This window comes from Anabrus simplex, chromosome 1, assembly GCF_040414725.1.
Source record: "Anabrus simplex isolate iqAnaSimp1 chromosome 1, ASM4041472v1, whole genome shotgun sequence".
Classification (NCBI taxonomy): Eukaryota; Metazoa; Arthropoda; class Insecta; order Orthoptera; family Tettigoniidae; genus Anabrus; species Anabrus simplex.
In genome coordinates, this window is record NC_090265.1 from 5,572,875 (window position 1) to 5,595,680 (window position 22,806).

General features: G+C 41.4%; 1 protein-coding gene across 1 annotated transcript in view; it reads left to right on the plus strand.

Moving 5' to 3' along the window:
* LOC136877286 (zwei Ig domain protein zig-8) overlaps positions 1-21,478 on the plus strand; it is an 831,749-nt gene extending 810,271 nt beyond the window's left edge. The window contains exon 6 of the mRNA XM_068225724.1: positions 21,159-21,478. Within this exon, the coding sequence (XP_068081825.1) occupies positions 21,159-21,280 (122 nt within the window). The 3' untranslated portion in view covers positions 21,281-21,478. The remainder of the gene's footprint in view (positions 1-21,158) is intronic.
* The last annotated feature ends 1,328 nt before the right edge of the window (positions 21,479-22,806 follow it).

The window sequence follows — 22,806 nt, forward strand, 5'->3', positions numbered from 1 at the left end:
TATGACATGCGAGGAGGAAACGTTAGGATCCCTTACCATAGATGAAATGGCTATCAAGTCCTGAGTACACTATAATCGTAATCCTGAACAGCAACAGTTCTGGAAATAGGCCTACTCGACGAGACGCTCGAAGGTAAGCTAACTAATCAATTCTGGCGATTATTGTATTTTCTTTCAGATTTTTAATAGGCCTAAAATATCTTAAATTTTCTTGCTATTGGTTTTACGTCGCGCCGACACAGATATGTCTTATGGCGACGATGGGATAGAAAAGGGCTAGGAGTGGGAAGGAAGCGGCCATGGCCTTAATTAAGGCGTGAAAATGGGAAACTACGGAAAACCATCTTCAGGGCTACTGACAGTGGGGATTCGAACCCAATATCTCCCGGATGCAAGCTCACAGCTGCGCGCTCCTTACCGCACGGCCAACTCGCCCGGTAGTTTCATATTATCTTAGATGCTATTGATATTAAGAATGACACCATACCTTTTCAGGAAAACCTGTCACTCTGGAGTTGTCTTCCTTGGCCATGATATGTGGTTATCTTGTCCGAGTTGCGGAAGAAAAATACCAACTTTGAATCATGCTTGGGACAGATATCCTCGGCCACTACTGACAGTCCATTGATGTGCCTCATTAGGATGAAAGATCGTGGTCCCCCTGTGGGTGGGGGCGGTAGAATAACACCCACGCGTCACTCATTATGTTATCTGGGAAATACGAATTTAGTTTAAAAACTTCACGTTTTTTGTTGTTCCAAAGTTCATTGAGGCATTCAAATGTGACGAGTGTGATCAGAGAGCACTGACTGCAACTCTCTTTACGAAACTTTTAAAACCAATACTCGACAATGAAGCTCATACAATTACAGATGCTCATGACTTGGAAGAGAACTTCACCTTTAAGGTGGAAGATCTTAAAAATGTGAGTGATACGAGCAGTGATCATGGTAAGTCATTTTTAATGTATTACTTTTATTAATTATCGCACTTGACTTCGCCTAAAATAATTCCAAATACCAGTTAAATGTGCTTTACTTTACATCCAATCATACGAAATCACATTTAGGTGGTCCTAACTTCATTTTTTTGCAGATTTTTACTTCTTTAAAAACCAACATGTTCAATTAATTGAATGTATTTCGCGCGAGCAGCATAGCACGGACGTTCGTAAAACTACTTGCGACCCGCATTTCTATCGGTCCACTTCCCGGCCTTGTATATCTCGTAGGCAGTGGGTCTGAGCAGGATGAATAGAAATGGTTAGTGTGACGACTCCCTCTGAATTATATGTTAACCAGACATGGTGTACATGTTCTCCGCCACCTGCAGCGCTGCCGTAGATAAAAGTCCAAGTACGCACGCTTTTTGTCGGCTTAATGTAGAAGTGTGTAAACAGTTTGTGATCTTTTTTCCGTAGTTTTATAGGTTCTCCAGTTTTATGCGTGCAAAATATCTGGTATTAACTTTCCGTGCACTGAAAAGTGAAAAAGATTAAGCATTTGAGAAGTAGGACGTATACTTTGGCGTATGGATCAATTTATTAACGCATGCGAATTTGCCTACAACTTGCTATGTCCAGGGTTGCAAGTCGGGTTACGATAAATATTCGAATGAAAAATGGCATTTTTTTAACACCAAAAGATCCCGCCCTATTCTCAAAGTGATCGAAGCTAACCCACGTCATGATCTGCCCTTCAGTCAGATTAGAGCCATGGCAAAAGCTGTTGTCAAGGAGAATGCCAAAGTCATAAGTACAGCTCAGAAAAAAATTACAGCAAACTTACCTTTGATCAACCACTATTATCAAGTTCCTTTCACGAGTTCAAAAATGAATGTTATTAATCACTTCTGTGGGGATTTTGTTAAACATGCAAGCAAAGTGACAGATTTTACAGCCTGTATTGGTTCTCTGCAAAACAATACAGAGGAGTCCGGCTCCATGGCTAAATGGTGAGCGTACTGGCCTTTGGTCACAGGGGTCCCGGGTTCGAATCCCCGCAGGGAATTAACCAGAAGTGGTTAATTTCGCTGACACGCGGGCTGGCTCTATGCGTCGTTTTGTAATACTCATCACGGCACGCAGGACGTCTACGGGTGTCAAATCAAAATACCTGCATCTGGCCAGCCAACTTGTCCTCGGACACTCCAGGAACTAAAAGCCATACGCCATTTTATTTAATACAGAGGAGGCAAAAGGCAGTCCGTTTTCAGTCCTAACAAGTCTATCAGAATATATTAACTCACCCAACTATCCTATTAACCCATCGAATTAATTTTTTATGTTTTTTTCTGTACAAGAAGCATTGTGGGGAGAAATATTTCAAGAATGCCTGGATAGTTTACCTCCAATTACTGTTTCTCATGGACTTGGGTTCTGTACTGAACATTGCTCAGGACTTGGTGCCAAAATTAATTTTCCATTACAATACGATGCCGATTGTATTTATGAGTAAAAGAAGTAAGGAAAGAAATTCAAGCTCGTACGACCGCAAAACATACCCGGAAAATGTCAAAGGTGTCCAGTTAACTGACTGATGGGGTGAAGTGCTGGCAAGATTCATTAAGCTAAGCATGTTAATGTATTGTTTAAGTAGTTATATAGGAATTAAATGTGCATGCCATACCGGTACGCAACAATCACGTGGGTGTCTGCAGAATTGTAATATATTTATATTAAGTAGCATGTACACTAACAATTTTTTTAATTTCGTGTGGCTATTTCTAGCCGAATGCAGCCCTTGTAAGGCAGACCCTTTGATGAGGGTGGGCGGCATCTGCCATGTGTAGGTAACTGCGTATTATTGTGGTGGAGGATAGTGTTATGTGTGGTGTGTGAGTTGCAGGGATGTTGGGGACAGCACAAACACCCAGCCCCCGGGCCATTGGAATTAACCAATGAAGGTTAAAATCCCCGACCTGGCCGGGACTCTAACCCGGGACCCTCTTAACCGAAGGCCAGTACGCTGGCCATTCAGCCAACGAGTCGGACACACTTACAATTGAACATGGGTTTTTAAGGTTATAATTTATAATTGCAACTGAATTACATTTCGGGGTCAATTAATGTACACTAACAGTTGAACATGGGTTTCTAGGATTATAATTGATAATTGCAACTGAATTATATTTCGGGGTCAATTAATGTACACTAACAGTTGAACATGGGTTTCTAGGATTATAATTGATAATTGCAACTGAATTACATTTCGGGGTCAATTAATGTACACTAACAGTTGAACATGGGTTTCTAGGATTATAATTGATAATTGCAACTGAATTATATTTCGGGGTCAATGAATGTACACTAACAGTTGAACATGGGTTTCTAGGATTATAATTGATAATTGCAACTGAATTACATTTCGGGGTCAATTAATGTACACTAACAGTTGAACATGGGTTTTTAAGATTATAATTGATAATTGCAACTGAATTACATTTCGGAGTCATTTAATGCTAGTTGCTTTACGTCGCACCGATACAGATAGGTTTTATGGCGACGATGGGATAGGAAAGTTCTAGGAGTGGTAAGGAAGGGGCCGTGGCCTTCAGCCCCAGCATTTGCCTCTTGTGAAAATGGGAAACCACGGAAAACCATTTTCAAGGCTGCCAACAGTGGGGTTCGAACCCACTTTCATCCGGATGCAAGCTCACAGCTGCGCGCCCCTAACAGCACGGCCAACTCGCCCGGTGGCCAGTTAATGAAAGGTCACTTAGCTCTATAGACACACACACTTCTGAGATATTCGTCAAGTTACTGACGAACCAATTTCAGAAGTAATGCCATTAAATCATTACTAAATGCAAAATATTTCCTACGTGTTTTTCACTTATTACTTTCAGAACGAAGGAAAACACAGTCGCCCATAAGCACAGTCCTGAAACATCAGCATAATTAACACACAATTTATTTAAACGATACATTCCGAATCACATGATATCTCATTTAGAATCGCATGTTCGAAGACAACTTATCAGCTTCTATCTACACCAGCGCCGCGTAGTGTAGGAACGTTTCAACCAGCAGAAGTCGTCACACCATGAATTTCTATTCGTCCTTGTCTGAGGGATTTTAGTTGGTCTTGGGCTTGACTTCGTGTTGGGCACAATCTAATACTATTCAATTCTCCAAGAAAACTACAGAATATTCTTTCGATTGTTTTGATTCGCCTTAACCTAGCCTTGCGTTCGGTTTCTTTAAGTCGTTTACGGAGCATTTAATTCGATACTTTCCAGTTCCTTTAAAGTTATTTTCATTCGTTTCCCTTAGTCTTGACACAGCACACACGACAGCTTCTTCGACTTCGCTAGCGGACGTATACTCCGTCGCAGCACCTTCAAATCTTTTGCTCGGCCGGGTGGCCTTCATCTGTATACTCGCTACCCCGCCGACCTCAAGAAAAATATATAGGCTGGCACCTAGTTGGAGGTCAGCCTTCCCAACATCACCATGCATACCTGTCTTATCAGAGGTGTTGATCCCGCTCTCATCGATACTGCCCTCTATTACGAACTCCGCTCAACCGGCGCCCCCATCTACGATGTCTGTAGGCTGTTGGACGGCACTACTGGACTACGGTCATCTCAGGTTCTTCTGTATATCCCTAGAGTGGATGATGTGGCCCGTCTCCTCGACACCGACGTTACTATCTATCAACGCTTGTACCAAGCGGAGCCTACTCCTCCGAACATCTCCGCCCAACTGAACGCAGATCCTGCTACCCTGCTCGCCGAAGTTGATTCTCAACCCGGGACGTCGCAACAACAGTCATCGCCCCCTTTTCCCACTTCCCCCACGACTACCACCACCACAACCACGGCTTCAGTTTCTACCCCTTCCTATATTCCCCCCACTACCGTAACAACCTGCCATCCTTCGTCCATAATGCTTTCATCCCTCCCTCTTACTTCACTTCCCGCACAACCTATCCCCCAGCAACCCGCTACGAACGTCTTGGATTCCCCCGCAGCACCGCTTTCGCCACCATCTTCACACGATGACGCCGCAGCAACTGCCGAGTCTCCATCATCGCCCATGCAGCTACCACCATCATCCACAGCTATGCCTAGCTGTGTACTTCGCGACATCGACCCCACAATCTCAGCACGAGAAATACTCCGGGAACTTCATGCAGCTGGTGTCCCCGCCCGCCGTGCGTCTAGGATCCAGAAAGCCTCCGGTCCTACACATCTGGTCCGACTACACCTTCCAACTGCCGACGATGTACAACAGCTTATTCACAACGGAGCAACTATCTACCGCCATCGGTATAAAGTGGAACCCTCTCGTTCACCACCCCTAACCCTCGCCATTCCCCTCCAAACATGTCTCGTCGCCCCCGGCCAGCCCCTCCTCCCTTCGAAACTCGTCAACCAGTCTGTCCGCCCCTTCCACCGACAAGTTTCTTCTCTCCAGCCCTTCCGCCGTTAGAACTCCTTCGTCTCCTCACTACCTCCCTTTGCAATCTCACTGCTGTCCTCCAAATTCTAATCTTTCATCTCCACCCAAGTACACCACTCTAACCTCCACACCTCGCGCATAGCCCGTCTGTATTTGCAAATCTGTCCCCAAAGCTCTAAATAACCTCCACGTCCTTTATTCTACCCTCCTTTACTTATTCATACCGCCTATTACCCATCTCCCTCTTCTCTCACTACTTCCCAACCCCTTATAATCCCCTGGCCAGAGAAAGGGCGTTACCCTTTAGGTGGCCCGCCCCACCCCTTCAGGGTGGGGAATGAAAGCATTGAAAGTAAGTAAGTTAGTCTTGAAGTCATAAGAAAATGACTACCATGATCAAGTAAATAATGAAATAAACCCATTGAGCACATGATATTTCAGTGGTGTTTGAAGTATGTGCCCCTAATATACAACAAAACAATTAAACTAATATATTCACACTTAACACTTAAATGAAAAATTAGCTCTCCGTATTTTTGTAAATGTATCCCATTTCAGCTGTATTATTACGTTTAATTTGTTAGCCACCATAACCTAAAATCCTTAGAAAAGGACTGCAAATAGTAACTTTGTAGGTTAGGTCACAATCCTGTGTGATATGCTTTTATAGATGGGTCGTAAATTAATTGGGTTAGTATCCCCGATAAAACCATGAATTAAGTCGAAATCGAATGGTGAATAGATCATGCCTCATACAACACAAATTTTCATGCACCTTATGAGACTGGCATGTGGAAAACGGAAAAGTACAAAATGCAGAGTAATTACATAGGCCTATATTTGGAAGTAAAATATATCTAACAACAGCCCCTTTGAAGTACAAGGTTATTGCACTATTTTCTTTAGGTCAATTTTATCAAAATTTGCTCATTGTTTTTAGTACCGGCAGTAATAAATTTTAATTGGTTTATGTGCAATATTACGATTAAGAATTAATTTCAATTCGTTCTTTAATCCGATGATTTCCTCACAGAATTCATGTGTTTTTGTTTGGGCAGGACGAAGGAGAGTGGAGTGGAGAGACAAGGAATTCTTCCGATTTCATACGAACTGATTTTCGATAGTATAAAAATATCGAATATTTCGAATAGTCCACAAATGGACAGTGCCCATCGCTATGCCCGATATCCACGAGTCAGTTCTGTAGGTATTTTTGGCACATCTCAGTTATTAAGTAGCTTATTTATCGTATTTTTTAGTGTCGACAGATATCCTACCAAAGTTTCACGTCCACATCCGACGGACGAAGCACCATCAGTAGCGTCATATGCTCTCTCCTTATGAACACTTCAGAGAGGTTTAGAAATTTATCAAGGCTTTTGCACGCCATCTAATTATTAGAAATGGCATACCTCATTGGAATAACATTATCATGAAATAACTAAATAAACTTATAAATAAGAATTAGGTTCTAGATTGAGAAAGTTATTGACCAGGAAGTGAATACTACTCACAGCTCACACACTTCAATTTCTCAGCTTCAGTTTATTTTTTGTGTGGGTTTCAATTAGAAATCAAGAATGCGTGCAAGGATACTGTCGCATTATGAGCTTGATGCCTAATGTTCATGTGACGCTAGCCATCGTAAAATTGATAAATTCAGTCAATTGATTATCATTGTGGGTATTTTTGCCATTGATGCTTTCACGGCACGTACTTATAGACTTTTGGGCTTATGCCGTGTCAAAAGTAAGGTGAAATTCTTTATGTTTCTCAGAGAAACTTGCTCTGCATCTTAAGAAGGAAATCTCGACTGTTCGTGAGAAAAACTTCCCAAAGAATGGGGTTTGGGATTAGTAGTGTTTAAGAACCTTGATTTAGACGTTATAATTGAAGTGGAAGTGGTACGTTCATTCCTCACCAGATGGGTCACCGGACGCGGTTCAGCGCTAGCGTTCGACGCGGAAGTTGACCGAACCATCAAAATCTGCCGGATAGGGAGTCACATAACAGGTGTACACACATATAAAGTATGACATTGATACAAGCCTGGAATGAAAAACATCTGGTCGTGAGGAACGTAGGAATTTGGAAAACATCGAAACGAAATAACAATAGTGAAGGGAACTACCTACGGAAATCCTCAACTAGCCAGACAAATCGGCAATAGCTGAGCACGCTCTATTGTCGGGTCATGATGTCATGTTCCAAGATGCTCGAGCTCTTACCCACACTAGACACTACAGGTCCAGGATTATACGGGAAGCTGTGCAAATAAGTAGAAATCCTAACAATTTCAACAGGGTACCGATAGAGTATCCTTCCGCTGCTTTCTATGTTTTGATTGGTTATCCTAGGTAATTTATTATTTTACATTGACTGACAGAGCAAATGCAACACCAAGAAGGAGTGGTTCGAAAGGGATGAAAGTTGGGGAAAAAACAGAGACGGCACGGAAGAATAATTGATGTTTATTTCAAACCGATATGCAGGTTACACAATGCGCACGGCATCGACTCAGTAGGATGTAGGACCACCGCGAGCGGCGATGCACGCAGAAACACGTCGAGGTACAGAGTCAATAAGAGTGCGGATGGTGTCCTGAGGGATGTTTCTCCATTCTCTGTCAACCATTTGCCACAGTTGGTCGTCCGTACGAGGCTGGAGCAGAGTTTGCAAACGGCGTCCAATGAGATCCCACACGTGTTCGACTGGTGAGAGATCCGGAGAGTACGCTGGCCACAGAAGCATCTGTACACCTCGTAGAGCCTGTTGGGAGATGCGAGCAGTGTGTGGGCGGGCATTATCCTGCTGAAACAGAGCATTGGACAGCCCCTGAAGGGACGGGAGTGCCACCGGGCGCAGCACATGCTGCACGTAGCGGTGGGCATTTAACGTGCCTTGAATACGCACTAGAGGTGACGTGGAATCATACGCAATAGCGCCCCAAACCATGATGCCGCGTTGTCTAGCGGTAGGGCGCTCCACAGTTACTGCCGGATTTGACCTTTCTCCACGCCGACGCCACACTCGTCTGCGGTGACTATCACTGACAGAACAGAAGCGTGACTCGTCGGAGAACACGACGTTCCGCCATTCCCTCATCCAAGTCGCTCTAGCCCGGCACCATGCCAGGCGTGCACGTCTATGCTGTGGAGTCAATGGTAGTCTTCTGAGCGGACGCCGGGAGTGCAGGCCTCCTTCAACCAATCGACGGGAAATTGTTCTGGTCGATATTGGAACAGTCAGGGTGTCTTGCACATGCTGAAGAATGGCGGTTGACGTGGCGTGCGGGGCTGCCACCGCTTGGTAGCGGGTGCGCCGATCCTCGCGTGCTGACGTCACTCGGGCTGCGCCTGGACCCCTCGCACGTGCCACATGTCCCTGCGCCAACCATCTTCGCCACAGGCGCTGCACCGTGGACACATCCCTATGGGTATCGGCTGCGATTTGACGAAGCGACCAACCTGCCCTTCTCAGCCCGATCACCATACCCCTCGTAAAGTCGTCTGTCTGCTGGAAATGCCTCCGTTGACGGCGGCCTGGCATTCTTAGCTATACACGTGTCCTGTGGCACACGACAACACGTTCTACAATGACTGTCGGCTGAGAAATCACGGTACGAAGTGGGCCATTCGCCAACGCCGTGTCCCATTTATCGTTCGCTACGTGCGCAGCACAGCGGCGCATTTCACATCATGAGCATACCTCAGTGACGTCAGTCTACCCTGCAATTGGCATAAAGTTCTGACCACTCCTTCTTGGTGTTGCATTTGCTCTGTCAGTCAGTGTAGTTATTTGAATTATTTATGTATTATTATCACTAATAATCCTTCAGGAAAATTTTTCGTATTAATTTTGTATTTTTTGTTACTCATTTGTTATTCTCTGTAGTAATTTTATTGTTAGTTTTTCAGAACAATATTCATTCTCCCCTTCGAGAACTTTCTCTACTTTTACAAAACGCCAGCTCCTGGCTCGTTAGTGCTCACTCATCGGCGACTCACGGGAACTTCTTGACAACACGCCTTCGTCGTCTATCTCTACAGTGGACTGTCTTCTCCATTACCTCATCCCAAACTATTTTTGATTCGGCCGGTTGACGCAGCAACTCTAACATCGCACCCAGTCGACCCAACAAAGCATATCGGCCAGACACCAAGTTGGAAGTCAGCCTTACCGCCATGTATTATACCTGTAGAGTCCCTGATGTTGACCTTGCGATCTCCGACGAAGCCATTCAGACCGATTTGCGCATCCTCGGCGTCCATAGTGTCGCACGACTCTACGACGGCCCCGCACCATCACCGGATGTACTTCTGTATATCGACTCTGCAGATGCCTACTTCAACATTCACGACAATGGTGTGTTCACCCAACATCGCCTTCACCGTGTGGAATCTACTCCTTCCAACGTCTTCGTGCAGCTCATGGGCAACGCGCCCGCTACAGCCGCTTCCCCCATCGCAAACCCTCCATACCTCTCACCACCAGCACACGCATCCTCTAGTTACACCACCCCCGTTACTACCACCACCACTACCACCTCTGCGCACACCTCACTCAACACTCCTTTTACCACCACAACGATGTCCCATTTTATCCCCCTTATGATGTATTCTCTCCCCATCCCTCCCACCCCTGATCTAGCACTTACCCAGAACACATCTCTTCAGCCACCTGTCGAGGGAACTATTAGACCTGGAAGTATGTTACGTCCACCATCGACGCCACCACCTTCGGAACGTAATATCCTGTATAGCTGCGTCGTTCGCGGTGTGGAACCAAGTATACCAGCTGACGTCATCACCTAGGAACTCCGCCAGTCAGGACTGCCCGTGCGAAGAGCGTTTCGCATGGTCCGACCTTCTTAGTCAGAGTCCATCTTCCAACTTCCGAAGACGCTCAACGCCTCATCGACACGGGATAAACCTCTATGGCCGCCACCATCGAGTTGAACCATCTCGCTCGCCTCCTCAAACCTCGCCCCGGCGTACCACACCTCGTCGCCGTCCCTAAATTCAAAACTCTTGAAGGTGTGAAATTTAGAGTACTCCCCCAGGAAAAGAAGTTCAGCTCAATCTTCATTAAAAGAATTTAGTCAATAGCATTTTGTATTTGAGTGCTATAAATTTCTCCTCTTTAAGAACTTCTAATCTAATCCATTACATATTTGTACTTTTTCGCTTAATTCTTCTTACTTAAACTTAATATCTGTTCTTGTAATTTTCAATTAACTCTAGCATTTTCTGTTATCGATGCTTTTCATTCAATTAAGTTATCGGTTTGACATTGGTCAGCCTGCAAATTAATGTACTAATCTCGTTCAATAATTTCAATACTAACTAGTTAGCTTGATAGCAGGCAAGACTAGTTATGAAGTACGTTATTTATTGTAAACATGTAACATTTTTTTACACAGGAAGCTGTACGAATTCATCGGCTTCGATCCAGAGGTCATGTGGCGCAAATTGAGGAGAATAATGAGCAGGGTAATCGATGGTAAGAAACGTAGAGGGAGACGAAAGCAACGATGGTTAGACTAAGATTTTAGTGAGTTAATTATCACAGTTGTGGAACCAAACTAGGCTACGGGTTTAGTGACATATAGAGGATGGTAGAGATTCTTAGTTAATTCAGTGATGTCGGAAGATCTTATACGGTGAGTTATACAGTCTTTATCAGAAATTGATTGAAGTGTGTAATGGACTAGTATAACTCGGAAATAATTATCTGAACCCATGAGTAAATAGTGAAAATATGGAGCTCGATTATCGGGTATTATTATTATTATTATTATTATTATTATTATTATTATTATTATTATTATTATTATTATTATTATTATTATTATTATTATTATTATTATTATTATTATTATTATTATTATTATAGAGTAGAGTGTTATCCAGGAATTAGGTTGAGGCAGATGTTGAGGAAAGTAGAAGAGAGGGAGGAGGGGAAGGAGAAGGTGGTAGTGTTTCACGTTGGTACCAACAACGTAAGGCAAGCTGATATAAGTACCAACATAGTTGGAGATGTGTGGGAACTGGTAGATGCAGCACGGGTGAAGTTTAAGAAAGCGGAGATTGTTATTAGTGGAATACTGTGTAGAAGGGATACTGACTGGCGGGTGATTGGGGATTTAAATGAGACTATGGAGTGGGTATGTGGGAAACTGGGAGTGAAATTTCTAGATCCTAATGGGTGGGTAGGAGATAGGGATCTGCGCTCAGATGGCCTTCATTTAAACTGCAGTGGTACGTATAAGTTAGGAAATTTGTTTGGAAGGGTAATAGGGAGGTACATTCAGGGAAACGGGATGGCCAAGGGAGCGGTGATAAGGGAACAGGGAACTGGAAATCAAGTAGGGATGACATAAAATTGTTAGTGTTGAACTGTAGAAGTATTGTAAGGAAAGGAATAGAATTAAGTAATTTAATAGATATATATTTACCAGATATTGTAATAGGAGTTGAATCATGGCTGAGAAATGATATAATGGATACAGAAATTTTCTCACGGCACTGGAGTGTGTATCGTAGAGATAGGGTAGAAAGAGTGGGAGGGGGAGAGTTCATTCTGGTGAAAGAAGAATTTGTAAGCTACGAAAAAGTTAAAGATGAGACACATGAAATTCTAGGTGTAAGGCTCATTTCTAAAGATAATAGGCAACTTGATATATTTTGAGTGTACAGACCGGGAAAGGGTAGCACTGACGCGGATTCGGAATTATTTGATAGGATAGTCAGCTATGTGGGAAACGACATGGAAAGAAATGTGATTGTAGCGGGAGATCTGAATTTGCCAGATGTCAATTGGGAAGGAAATGCGAACGACAGGAAGCATGACCAACAAATGGCAAATACGTTAATATGGGAAGGACAGCTGATTAAGAAAGTGATTAAACCAACCAGAGGGAAAAATATCCTGGATGTCGTGCTGATAAAACCAGATGAGCTCTATAGGGAAACTGAAGTAATAGATGGTATTAGTGATCATGAAGCTGTTTTTGTGGTAGTTAAAAATAAATGTGATAGAAAGGAAGGTCTTAAAAGTAGGACTGTTAGGCAGTACCATATGGCTAATAAAGCAGGTATGAGGCAGTTTCTAAAAAGTAATTAAGATCGGTGGAAAACGGTAAATAAAAATGTAAACAGACTCTGGGATGGGTTTAAAGAAATTGTTGTGGAATGCGAAAACAGGTTTGTACCATTAAGGGTGGTAAGGAATGGTAAATACCCACCTTATTATAATAGAGAAATAAAGAGACTAAGAAGGAGGTGCAGACTGGAAAGAAATAGAGTTAGAAATGGCTGTGGAAGTAAGGATAAATTGAAGGAACTTACTAGAAAATTGAATCTAGCAAAGAAGGCAGCTAAGGATAACATGATGGCAAGCATAATTGGCAGTCATACGAATTTTAGTGAAAAATGGAAGGGTATGTATAGGTATTTTAAGGCAGAAACAGGTTCCAAGAAGGACATTCCAGGAATAATTAATGAACAAGGGGAGTGTGTATGTGAGGATCTTCAAAAGGCAGAAGTATTCAGTCAGCAGTATGTAAAGATTGTTGGTTACAAGGATAATGTCCAGATAGAGGAGGAGACTAAGGCCAAAGAAATAATAAAATTTACATATGGTAACAATGACATTTACAATAAGATACACAAGTTGAAAACTAGAAAAGCGGCTGGAATTGATCAGATTTCTGGGGATATACTAAAGACAATGGGTTGGGATATAGTACCATATCTGAAGTACTTATTTGATTATTGTTTGGTCGGAGGAGCTATACCAGATGAATGGAGAGTTGCTATAGTAGCCCCTGTGTATAAAGGAAAGGGTGATAGACATAAAGCTGAAAATTACAGGCCAGTAAGTTTGACATGCATTGTATGTAAGCTTTGGGAAGGCATTCTTTCTGATTATATTAGACATGTTTGCGAAATTAATAACTGGTTCGATAGAAGGCAATTCGGTTTTAGGAAGGGTTATTCCACTGAAGCTCAACTTGTAGGATTCCAGCAAGATATAGCAGATATCTTGGATTCTGGAGGTCAGATGGACTGTATCGCGATTGACATGTCTAAAGCATTTGATAGGGTGGATCATGGGAGACTACTGGCAAAAATGAGTGCAATTGGACTAGACAAAAGAGTGACTGAATGGGTTGCTATATTTCTAGAAAATAGATCTCAGAGAATTAGGGTAGGTGAAGCTTTATCTGACCCTGCAATAATTAAGAGGGGAGTTCCTCAAGGCAGTATTATCGGACCTTTATGTTTTCTTATATATATAAATGATATGAGTAAAGGAGTGGAATCGGAGGTAAGGCTTTTTGCGGATGATGTTATTCTCTATAGAGTGATAAATAAGTTACAAGATTGTGAGCAACTGCAGCGTGACCTCGAAAATGTTGTGAGATGGACAGCAGGCAATGGTATGTTGATAAACGGGTTTAAAAGTCAGGTTGTGAGTTTCACAAATAGGAAAAGTCCTCTCAGTTTTAATTACTGCGTTGATGGGGTGAAAGTTCCTTTTGGGGATCATTGTAAGTGTCTAGGTGTTAATATAAGGAAAGAACTTCATTGGGGTAATCACATAAATGGGATTGTAAATAAAGGGTACCGATCTCTGCACATGGTTATGAGGGTGTTTAGGGGTTGTAGTAAGGATGTAAAGGAGAGGGCATATAAGTCTCTGGTTAGACCCCAACTGGAGTATGGTTCCAGTGTATGGGACCCTCACCAGGATTACTTGATTCAGGAACTGGAAAAAATCCAAAGAAAAGCAGCTCGATTTGTTCTGCGTGATTTCCGACAAAAGAGTAGCGTTACAAAAATGTTGCAAAGTTTGGGTTGGGAAGAATTGAGAGAAAGAAGGAGAGCTGCTCGACTAAGTGGTATGTTCCGAGCTGTCAGCGGAGAGATGGCGTGGAATGACATTAGTAGACGAATAAGTTTGAATGGCGTTTATAAAAGTAGGAAAGATCACAATATGAATATAAAGTTGGAATTCAAGAGGACAAACTGGGGCAAATATTCATTTATAGGAAAGGGAGTTAGGGATTGGAATAACTTACCAAGGGAGACGTTCAATAAATTTCCAATTTCTTTGAAATCATTTCGGAAAAGGCTAGGAATGCAACAGATAGGGAATCTGCCACCTGGGCGACTGCCCTAAATGCAGATCAGTATTGAGTGATATTATTATTATTATTATTATTATTATTATTATTATTATTATTATTATTATTATTATTATTATTATTATTATTATTATTATTATTTTCTAGGTAGTTATGTACGACAGGTTTCCAGTACGGACTTTATTTGGTATAAATCATAGTCGTCTCATTTATTATTTGTCTGTTGTAACAGAACATGTGAGGTTATGTCACAGTACTGTTGCCGTATGTTTATTAATTACGACTTCATTTAATCTAAGGACACGTAATTAATAGTATATAATTTATTATTATCTGTAAATATTATGTATAAATCTGATATAATGTTGTGCAACGCAGATTAAGAGTCTAGAACAACGCACATTTGTCCTGATGTCACTCGAGTTTTGCGGTATGTTCTATTCATTGGTATATAGTTTATTGGAGACTGGAGAAGATATGTGAAACCATGTTGTGTCATACTTTTCTGGAAGTCTGGCCAGGCAAGGTATATAAAGGACAGTATTGGGTTGTTTAGTCGAGTTGTTGTGACAGTCGTTAGTCTAGTTAAGTATGAGAACACATGTTGGGTTTCGCCATTGAAGTGGTAATGTTCTGTTAGCACCACATGTGATCTTGTGAAGTGTTCCGTAGTTGGTTGACATGATAATCTGCAGTCGATGGAGTTCAAGATGGCCGTTCATTAAATTTTGATGTGTTACTGTTAATGTGTATATAATTTGTAAATACAACAGTGCACATTGCTGATAGCATCTCGTGTATGCCTTTGTGAATACGACAAAATATACAACAAAACAAAACAATCAGGGATGCTCTTCGTGTAATGTTAAGAAGGATGATGCAATGGGATTAGCGGAGAAAATGTTTCGTTGGAACAAAATGAGTTTAATCTGTTACATCCGGACGGGAGATTCGAACTGAAGAACTCACCGTATGCTGCCGTGCTTAAGGGATGAGAAGGGGATGGAGAGGAAGTCACGCGCATGATGGAGTCAGAGACTCGTATTCACAAGTTTCCTCGTTCGACTCCCACAGGTTTGTCCTTGTGTCTTCGTGTATTAAACAGCCGTAACTGCACACATAATACAAGAAATCACGGTAATTAAGACACACTTGTCAGTGCATCAGATCGTTTCTCCTCTAGTCTGTTAGCCGCAGTAACATTTTCTTTATTATTTAACATGCTCGAAAATGCAACACTGCCGCCCCGTATACCTTCACTCGCAACATTGCAAATGAACGAAGCAAACAATACGCCCTGTGGTTTGATGTTCAAAACGCCCTCCCCCTACATCACCACTGTGTAGTAGTGTCTTTGTCACTCTGTTCATGATGTGTGGTGTGTATGCCTGTATTCTCATCTCCTCTGTCTACCGGACTGGCATAGCAATCGCACTGCCTACTTGAACTGGTGAGCGACTATCCAAAACGAACGACAAACTTGTGCTTTCGCACCAAGCAATGTCAGAAACAGGCAGTAAATACGGCAAGTTCGTCAATTTGTATTCTGCAACTTATTTTTCTGTGCTAGTTAGGTTGCACCATTGTTCTCATAATACGAAAAGCATCCATGAATTCTTTGTGATTATAGTTCTGATGCACTCTGTATAAGCCAGGTAATATTCAAAACGATCATATTTCTGTCTTGTAGCAGATAGGAATATGTGATTGCTTTCAAAACGTGAAGAAATTCTTTTAGATTCACTTACCAACAATTACCAACAATAAGCAATATATTATTTTACTTCTTAGGAGTCAATTGTTTCTCAAAATTGCTTCCTGCTGGCTTGCTTTCCGTTTTACCGTACATTCGTTCAAGTTGTAAGGCACATTGTCTCAGCGCGTCTTTTTTTTATGAAAGAATAAAGGCTGAAGTCCACCCATTTTGATTTACAATGAATTATTATTAATACTATTATTATTTCGGAAATACCGTGGAGTATAGGGACCGTGCGAATGGCGAGTGGTGCGCTCTTGCGACTACCTCAGAAAACCTTTGATGGGGTAAGCTGCTGGCCAGCGCTCCAGTTAGTTTATGTCGGTGTTAACTGAAAGAATGGAGAGTCGAAGGAGTAAAAGCAAACAAACTTTCACTCATCTCCCAGCAAGGAATTGACATTAACATTTATTGAAGGGGACTTCTACTTCAGATTAAAATGAACTAGCCTCGTTTTATTCACCCTGCTTTATTATGAGACATAAGATGGATTTTACAGCATGGTGAGCCTCTCAACATTGGCCAAAACAGAGAAAGCAATGTCTCTTCAACCCCTGAAAGCGTTTGGGACCGAATACAATGTATCTTTGTCACTGTAAGTACGTCAGTGTGGAAAATAAAGAGGTAAATGTGACAAGCAATAAAGAGCTTTCTTAAGAAAAGAAATTTGCTCACTTCAAACATCGATATAAGAATTAGAAAGATGTTTTTGAAGACTTTGTGTGGAGCGTGGCATTGTATGGAAGTGAAACATGGACGATAACTATCTCAGAAAGAAAGAGAATAGAAGCTTTTGAAATGTGGTGTTACAGAAGAATGCTGAAGGTGAGATGGATAGATCGAATCACAAATGAAGAGATAATGAATTGAATTGGCGAAAGGAGATCGAATTGGCTAAATTTGACGAGAAGAAGAGATAGAATGATGGGACACATCTTAAGACACCCAGGACTTGTTCAGTTGGTTTTTTGAAGGAAGTGTAGGTAGTAAGAACGGTAGGGGTAGACCAAGGTATGAATATGATAAGCAGATTAGAGCAGATGTAAGATGCAGTAGTTACGAAGAAATGAAAAGGTTAGCACAGGATAGAGTGGCATGGAGAGCTGCATCAAACCAGTCCTTGGACTGATGACTCAAACAACAACAATATTTGAACCATCTCATCATCATTCACAGCTTATCCCGCCTGCGCAGAGGAAGTACACTCAAGAAGAAATTGTCGCCATGAATTGCACGTCGGTTGCCCTTCCTCACTCATTACTTATAAACTGAAAATCTGCTGGAATTTCAACCACAGTCACCGGGAATTGAGGCAAGCCGCTCGCTACCTCCTTTGTAATAGTAGAATAACTGAGAAAAACTGGCTTGCTTTCCCTATTTTAGCTTAGCTGCTAGCCTCTGACTTTAGTGACCGTGGTTTGAATCCCAGTGTCACTGAAGTGCGATTTTCAGTTGAAAGAATTGTGTTTCAGGAAAGGCATCTGACTTTAAATTCATGATTATAACTCTTTTAAGACTCAGTGTATGCAATGGCCCCGCGCAATGATTCATTAGTGTATAACTAAAGTTATTGTGAATAAATAATTAATTAACAATTTCCCGAAGTAGGAATAAAATATAGTAAATAACTTAATTTCAACGTTGTATGGTGGCTGATTAATACTCTTTTCCCTTAGACACTTGCCGTATATTTATTGCCCTAAACTTTCCTTCACGTCAAAGACATGGTTACTGCTATTTAGATCTTCATCTTTCTTTAGCGTGGATTCCCGGAAGTAATCGGAGTGTTGCACTGTCTGAAACCCTACATAAATTGTACCGGTCGCTGCTACTGTCGAAATCATTATTGTCTGGCTTTACCTCTTTATTTTACAATCACAAGTTAAAGCTTACTGCCTGGTTGCAATGAACTGCACTATCAAAGGTCTCGTGAGTGCCCCATCAAACGACTGCAGCTGTTTCCGTTAGGGGCGCTAGCTACTAAAAATCTCGTGCGCGCACGGTCCCTATAGAGGTGTAAGAAGGTGCGGGCATGAATGGGTCGAGAGAGAAAGAATCTAATCTTAATTAAAAACTCCCAAATTTGAAATTTTATTTATTTTCTTTTTGTTTTCTTTTCAGATTTTAAAGTTTGTTAAACAATAACAAATAACAATTCGATAGACATGAGGGGAGCTCTTCAGATCTTATTCCAATAGATATTCAAATCAGGTACAATAGACATAATGGTTTTTAAAAGAGGAGTTAGGTAGCTCAAACGTTGAGCACTACTGCTCCAATATATTACAAGTTAGGAGGCTGGGCTCCAAAATTTATCACATTCAAAAGAGTTTCATTGCTCTATACAATTAATTAGGACATTATTCTCCAAAATTTACAAGATTCAAGTCTCGCCAAGGCACAGTCTAACTTTTAGAAAAAACTAAATGTATTCACTGTCTTTTCCGCGCAACAGAGAAAGTTACATTTAAATAGAAATTAGATAAGAGCAGTTAACTTTAACAGAGGCAATAAGTGCCCATTCTACATGGCTTTAATGAAAAGGAAAAGGTTAAAGTTATTTGCCATAAATCGAGATGTTAGGAGGCGAACGCTTGTACTCCTTCGAAGTTCACTTGAAAATTCTTAAAACCTATGTGGACTTACGGCTCGAAGTTACAGAGGAAGAGCCTATACTACGGAGGTGATTAGATGTAGAGAAAATTTTGAATTACAAAAAGGAAGAGATACATTTTAAGTTTACAAAATTGTAGCCCCCCAATACCTAGTAAAAGGGGAACAAAAGAGCGTTCACACTCTTCATTGCCTAAGTTAGACTAAGCACTTTAGACTTGGTTGAAAATCTATATAGCAAGATTGAATTTTACATTAAGAAGGAATATGGAAACCTTCCGCCCAAGTTAGCTTTCTGAGACTATTCCATGATTACAAGACGTCTGCCATTACCTTGAGCTGGTGCGCCTTCCGAAATTGGCCAATGCTTGCCCCATGCCTCCTCTGTGAACACATTCTAAACCTCTTGACTAGAGCGTTCAAAAAGGCAACATGGCCCGAAAGGTCCCAGCTTTTATAGCGGAGAGGATGGTTCGAGAACTCACTGGACCGAAGCATTGGACACAGCCACGAATCCCGTTGGCTGATTAAATAAACGTACACAATTCCTTATAGGTCGAAAATTTAGAAAAAGAAGACGAAGATGGAATGGATAGCAGTGCTAGCAATCTAAGAACACAAAAAAGAATTTGCAACATTACAGTTCTCCTCTCAGTGACAAATTTATTTGAAAATGAATTGTTCATCTCGCCCCCCTAAGGGGCACATACGTAGACAGTAGAAACATCTTGACGATAAACGTTCAGACTTCGTCCAGGGCACACTTTGAAGTACACGTTACAGATGGCCTTCTAAAAGGCGCTCACTTTAAATTCACGCAGCGGCTGTATCTCCAGTACAATTATTGTTATCATTGTTGTTATTATTTTATTCTTCATGCCCAAGTAAGGAGCAAGTTGTCCGGCCCCGCGATGTAGTGGTCACCGCGTCCCCCTGTCACGTAAATGATTAATATCCCTGGCCTGGGGATTGGGTGTTTCTGCCATACTTAACGTTCCTTTCCTCACATACAACACTCTACACTTCAGATATTCCAATTACAGGCAGGTTCATATTATATGGTGCAAGTAGTGGCAAAAGATCCACAGGGGTCGACGCCTCGAATAAATATCATTTTTTTAAAATGAGGAGCATGTTTGGACTTACTAGCACTTTATTTGCTTTCCCTTCTTCTTTTCCCAATTTATCTTCATCCTCTCGCTGTGTTCCTTTTCACGTTGTTCAGTCCATCCTGTATTTAGTCTGGTGGGCTTTGCAGAAAATGTGCGTTTATGAATTAAAGTTCTGAATTTTATTCTCTCTTGAATGGTTTCTCACTAATGCCTAATTCATTCAGGTCTTCACTGATTTCTTTTAGCCAATTATTGTGATTTTTCCTCGATAAGACTAAGTATGAATTACTTTGTGAGCCTGTTACTATCCTTTATTCATTATTATACCATGAAATTGTAATCGCCGTTTCCTGATAGTATCTGTGATTCTTTCTTTAACTTGATATATTTCATGTGATTTCTTTTTCTTACAAATTCTATTTACAGTTTGGTGCTGAGATTTTTCTGAGGACTATTCTTTCTTGTGTTTCGATCACCTTTATTCGAGACGAGAAACCAGTTGTAATAGTTTCAGCAGCATAAAGAGCTTCTGTTTTATCTACTGTGTTATAATATCGTAATTTTGCCCTTTTTCACGTAGTTCATTTGTTGTACCTGTTCCAAAGAATTTTGTTCGCTCTTTTAAGTTTTGTCGTTCTTAGTTAGCTTGCTGATTTAACCCTGCTTGTTCAATAATTTTCCCTAGATACTTAAATTTGTCTACTAAAGTGATATTTCCATATTTGGCTATTAACGGTTGAAACCTGATCTAGTCCCTTCCATATACTTTTCCTTTGCATAAGAGATTTGGAGTCCTGTTCTGACTGCAATTTCATGGAGTTTTTCTACAGGCTTAATAATATTATTTAGACAGTTAAAACCTTGTACATATAGCGGCAGAAAGATAGCTAGGACATTTTTTAAATGACCACACTTGGAAGCTTTAACAAAAACCAAACTCCTTAAATACCTCACTTTTATGACCTCAATCATTTGAAAGTGTTTCTGATCCTATAAAATGCTTTGTGTGTTTCAGGGGAGGAGGCTGTGGCATTGCAACACGCTAGCAAGAGTTATTCATCGCTTTCCAGGTGTATCGAACACTTCTGTATTACTATAACATTCATGTTTTGTTTGTTCCAGGCGAGGAGCCAGCGGCGATGCAACACGGCAGCAAGAGTTCCTCGTCGCCCTCCAGATGCATCCAACACCTCGTCACATGCTTGGCGCTGGTCGCCTCCCTCAGAATACAGCTCGGAAGGTGACATCAATCGACCAACATTTCTCACTGAAGACCTACGACTGAACAGATCAGTCACAAGCCAAAGTGTTTTGTGTGCTAATATTTATACCGCTTCAACGTAAACGAGCGCTTCTGTGTCTATGAACAAGAACTATCAGGAGCTCAGGATCACACTTACATTCGAAGTTCTTCCGCCAAACAACTTGAAATATATTTCTCATAAAAGACTTGTAATTTTTTTAGTAAAACGTGTAAATGAGTGAATATCAAAAGAAATCATAAAAATAAAAAGACATTCCATTCCGTTAGAGGGTGTTCACGTTACTTGTTCCATTGTATTTTGTAGGTCCTCTGTGATTTAGGTAAGTATCTTAAAATGTAACAAGATAACCATATGTTAAGGTGAAGGTGGGTTGTTAAATAAACACACTACCTGTAATGTTTAATGTAAGATGTATTGAGTACCAAATAGTTACTTACACAACTACACAGGCAAAGAGTTGCCCTAGTCTGCTGTCTGTATCTGCTTTCACAGTTCTGTCGCATTACGCACTCTTTTACAATCGTAACTATTCTCACTGTGCACGACCACACATTTCACAGCTTCGATGTGCTCAGTCATCATCATCATCATCACCATTTCCCCTTGTCAAGTTCCTGCCGGAACTGGCACGTCTCCATCTTCCTCTCCTACCATCATCCCGCTTCCACGATCTTCTCCCAGTCTAAATTTCTTCTTCTTATGCCGCTCTTCACTGGTTCAATCCACCTTTTTCTAGGTCTTCCTCTTGCTCTCTTGCCCTCGCACTTTGCCTCCGGCATCTGTCTTGGAATTCTATTCTCCTCCACCCTCTTTACAGACCAAACCACCTCAGTTTATTCTTTTCAACACTCCCATTTAGCATTCCTATCCCAGCTTCCTTCCTAATATCTTCATTTCTTACTCTGTATTTCCCTGTCTTTCCTATCATACTTCTTAGGAGTTTCATCAGACTGGCTTGAATTCCACTCTCTTTGCCTGATAGTCAAAGTCCAAGTCTCAGCTGCATAAGTCAGTACGGGTACATAGTACAATTTGAACATTGTCTCTTTACTGTACTTTTCTTTGATACTTCTTTGCTCCAAACGTGATTTCTTACACTTTGGTATAATGTATTACTCGGCTGTACTGTAGTATGTTGCACTAATTCACTTCCTAGGTATTTCAAGCTCTCCACAATTTCCAGACTTTGACTTCCAGTTTTCACAGTGCCCTTTTCTTGACATCAGCATAATCTTGCTTTTCTCTGTACTGATTTTCATGCCATACTTTTCAATTTTTCGTTCAGTACATCTACCTGTTGTTGCAATTCTTAGCTGTGTTTTCCCTAGTCACAAATAGCAGTTTCCTGATCCCTTTATCTCCATAGGCTTCCTTTGTTTCATTAACCATTTTGTCCATGACCATACTAAACAAAGGGATGACGGCACACTCCCCTGTCTTAGTCCAGTCTTATTCCTAAACCGTTCTGTCTCTCCAGCTGGGGTCACTACTCTGTTAACATAGTT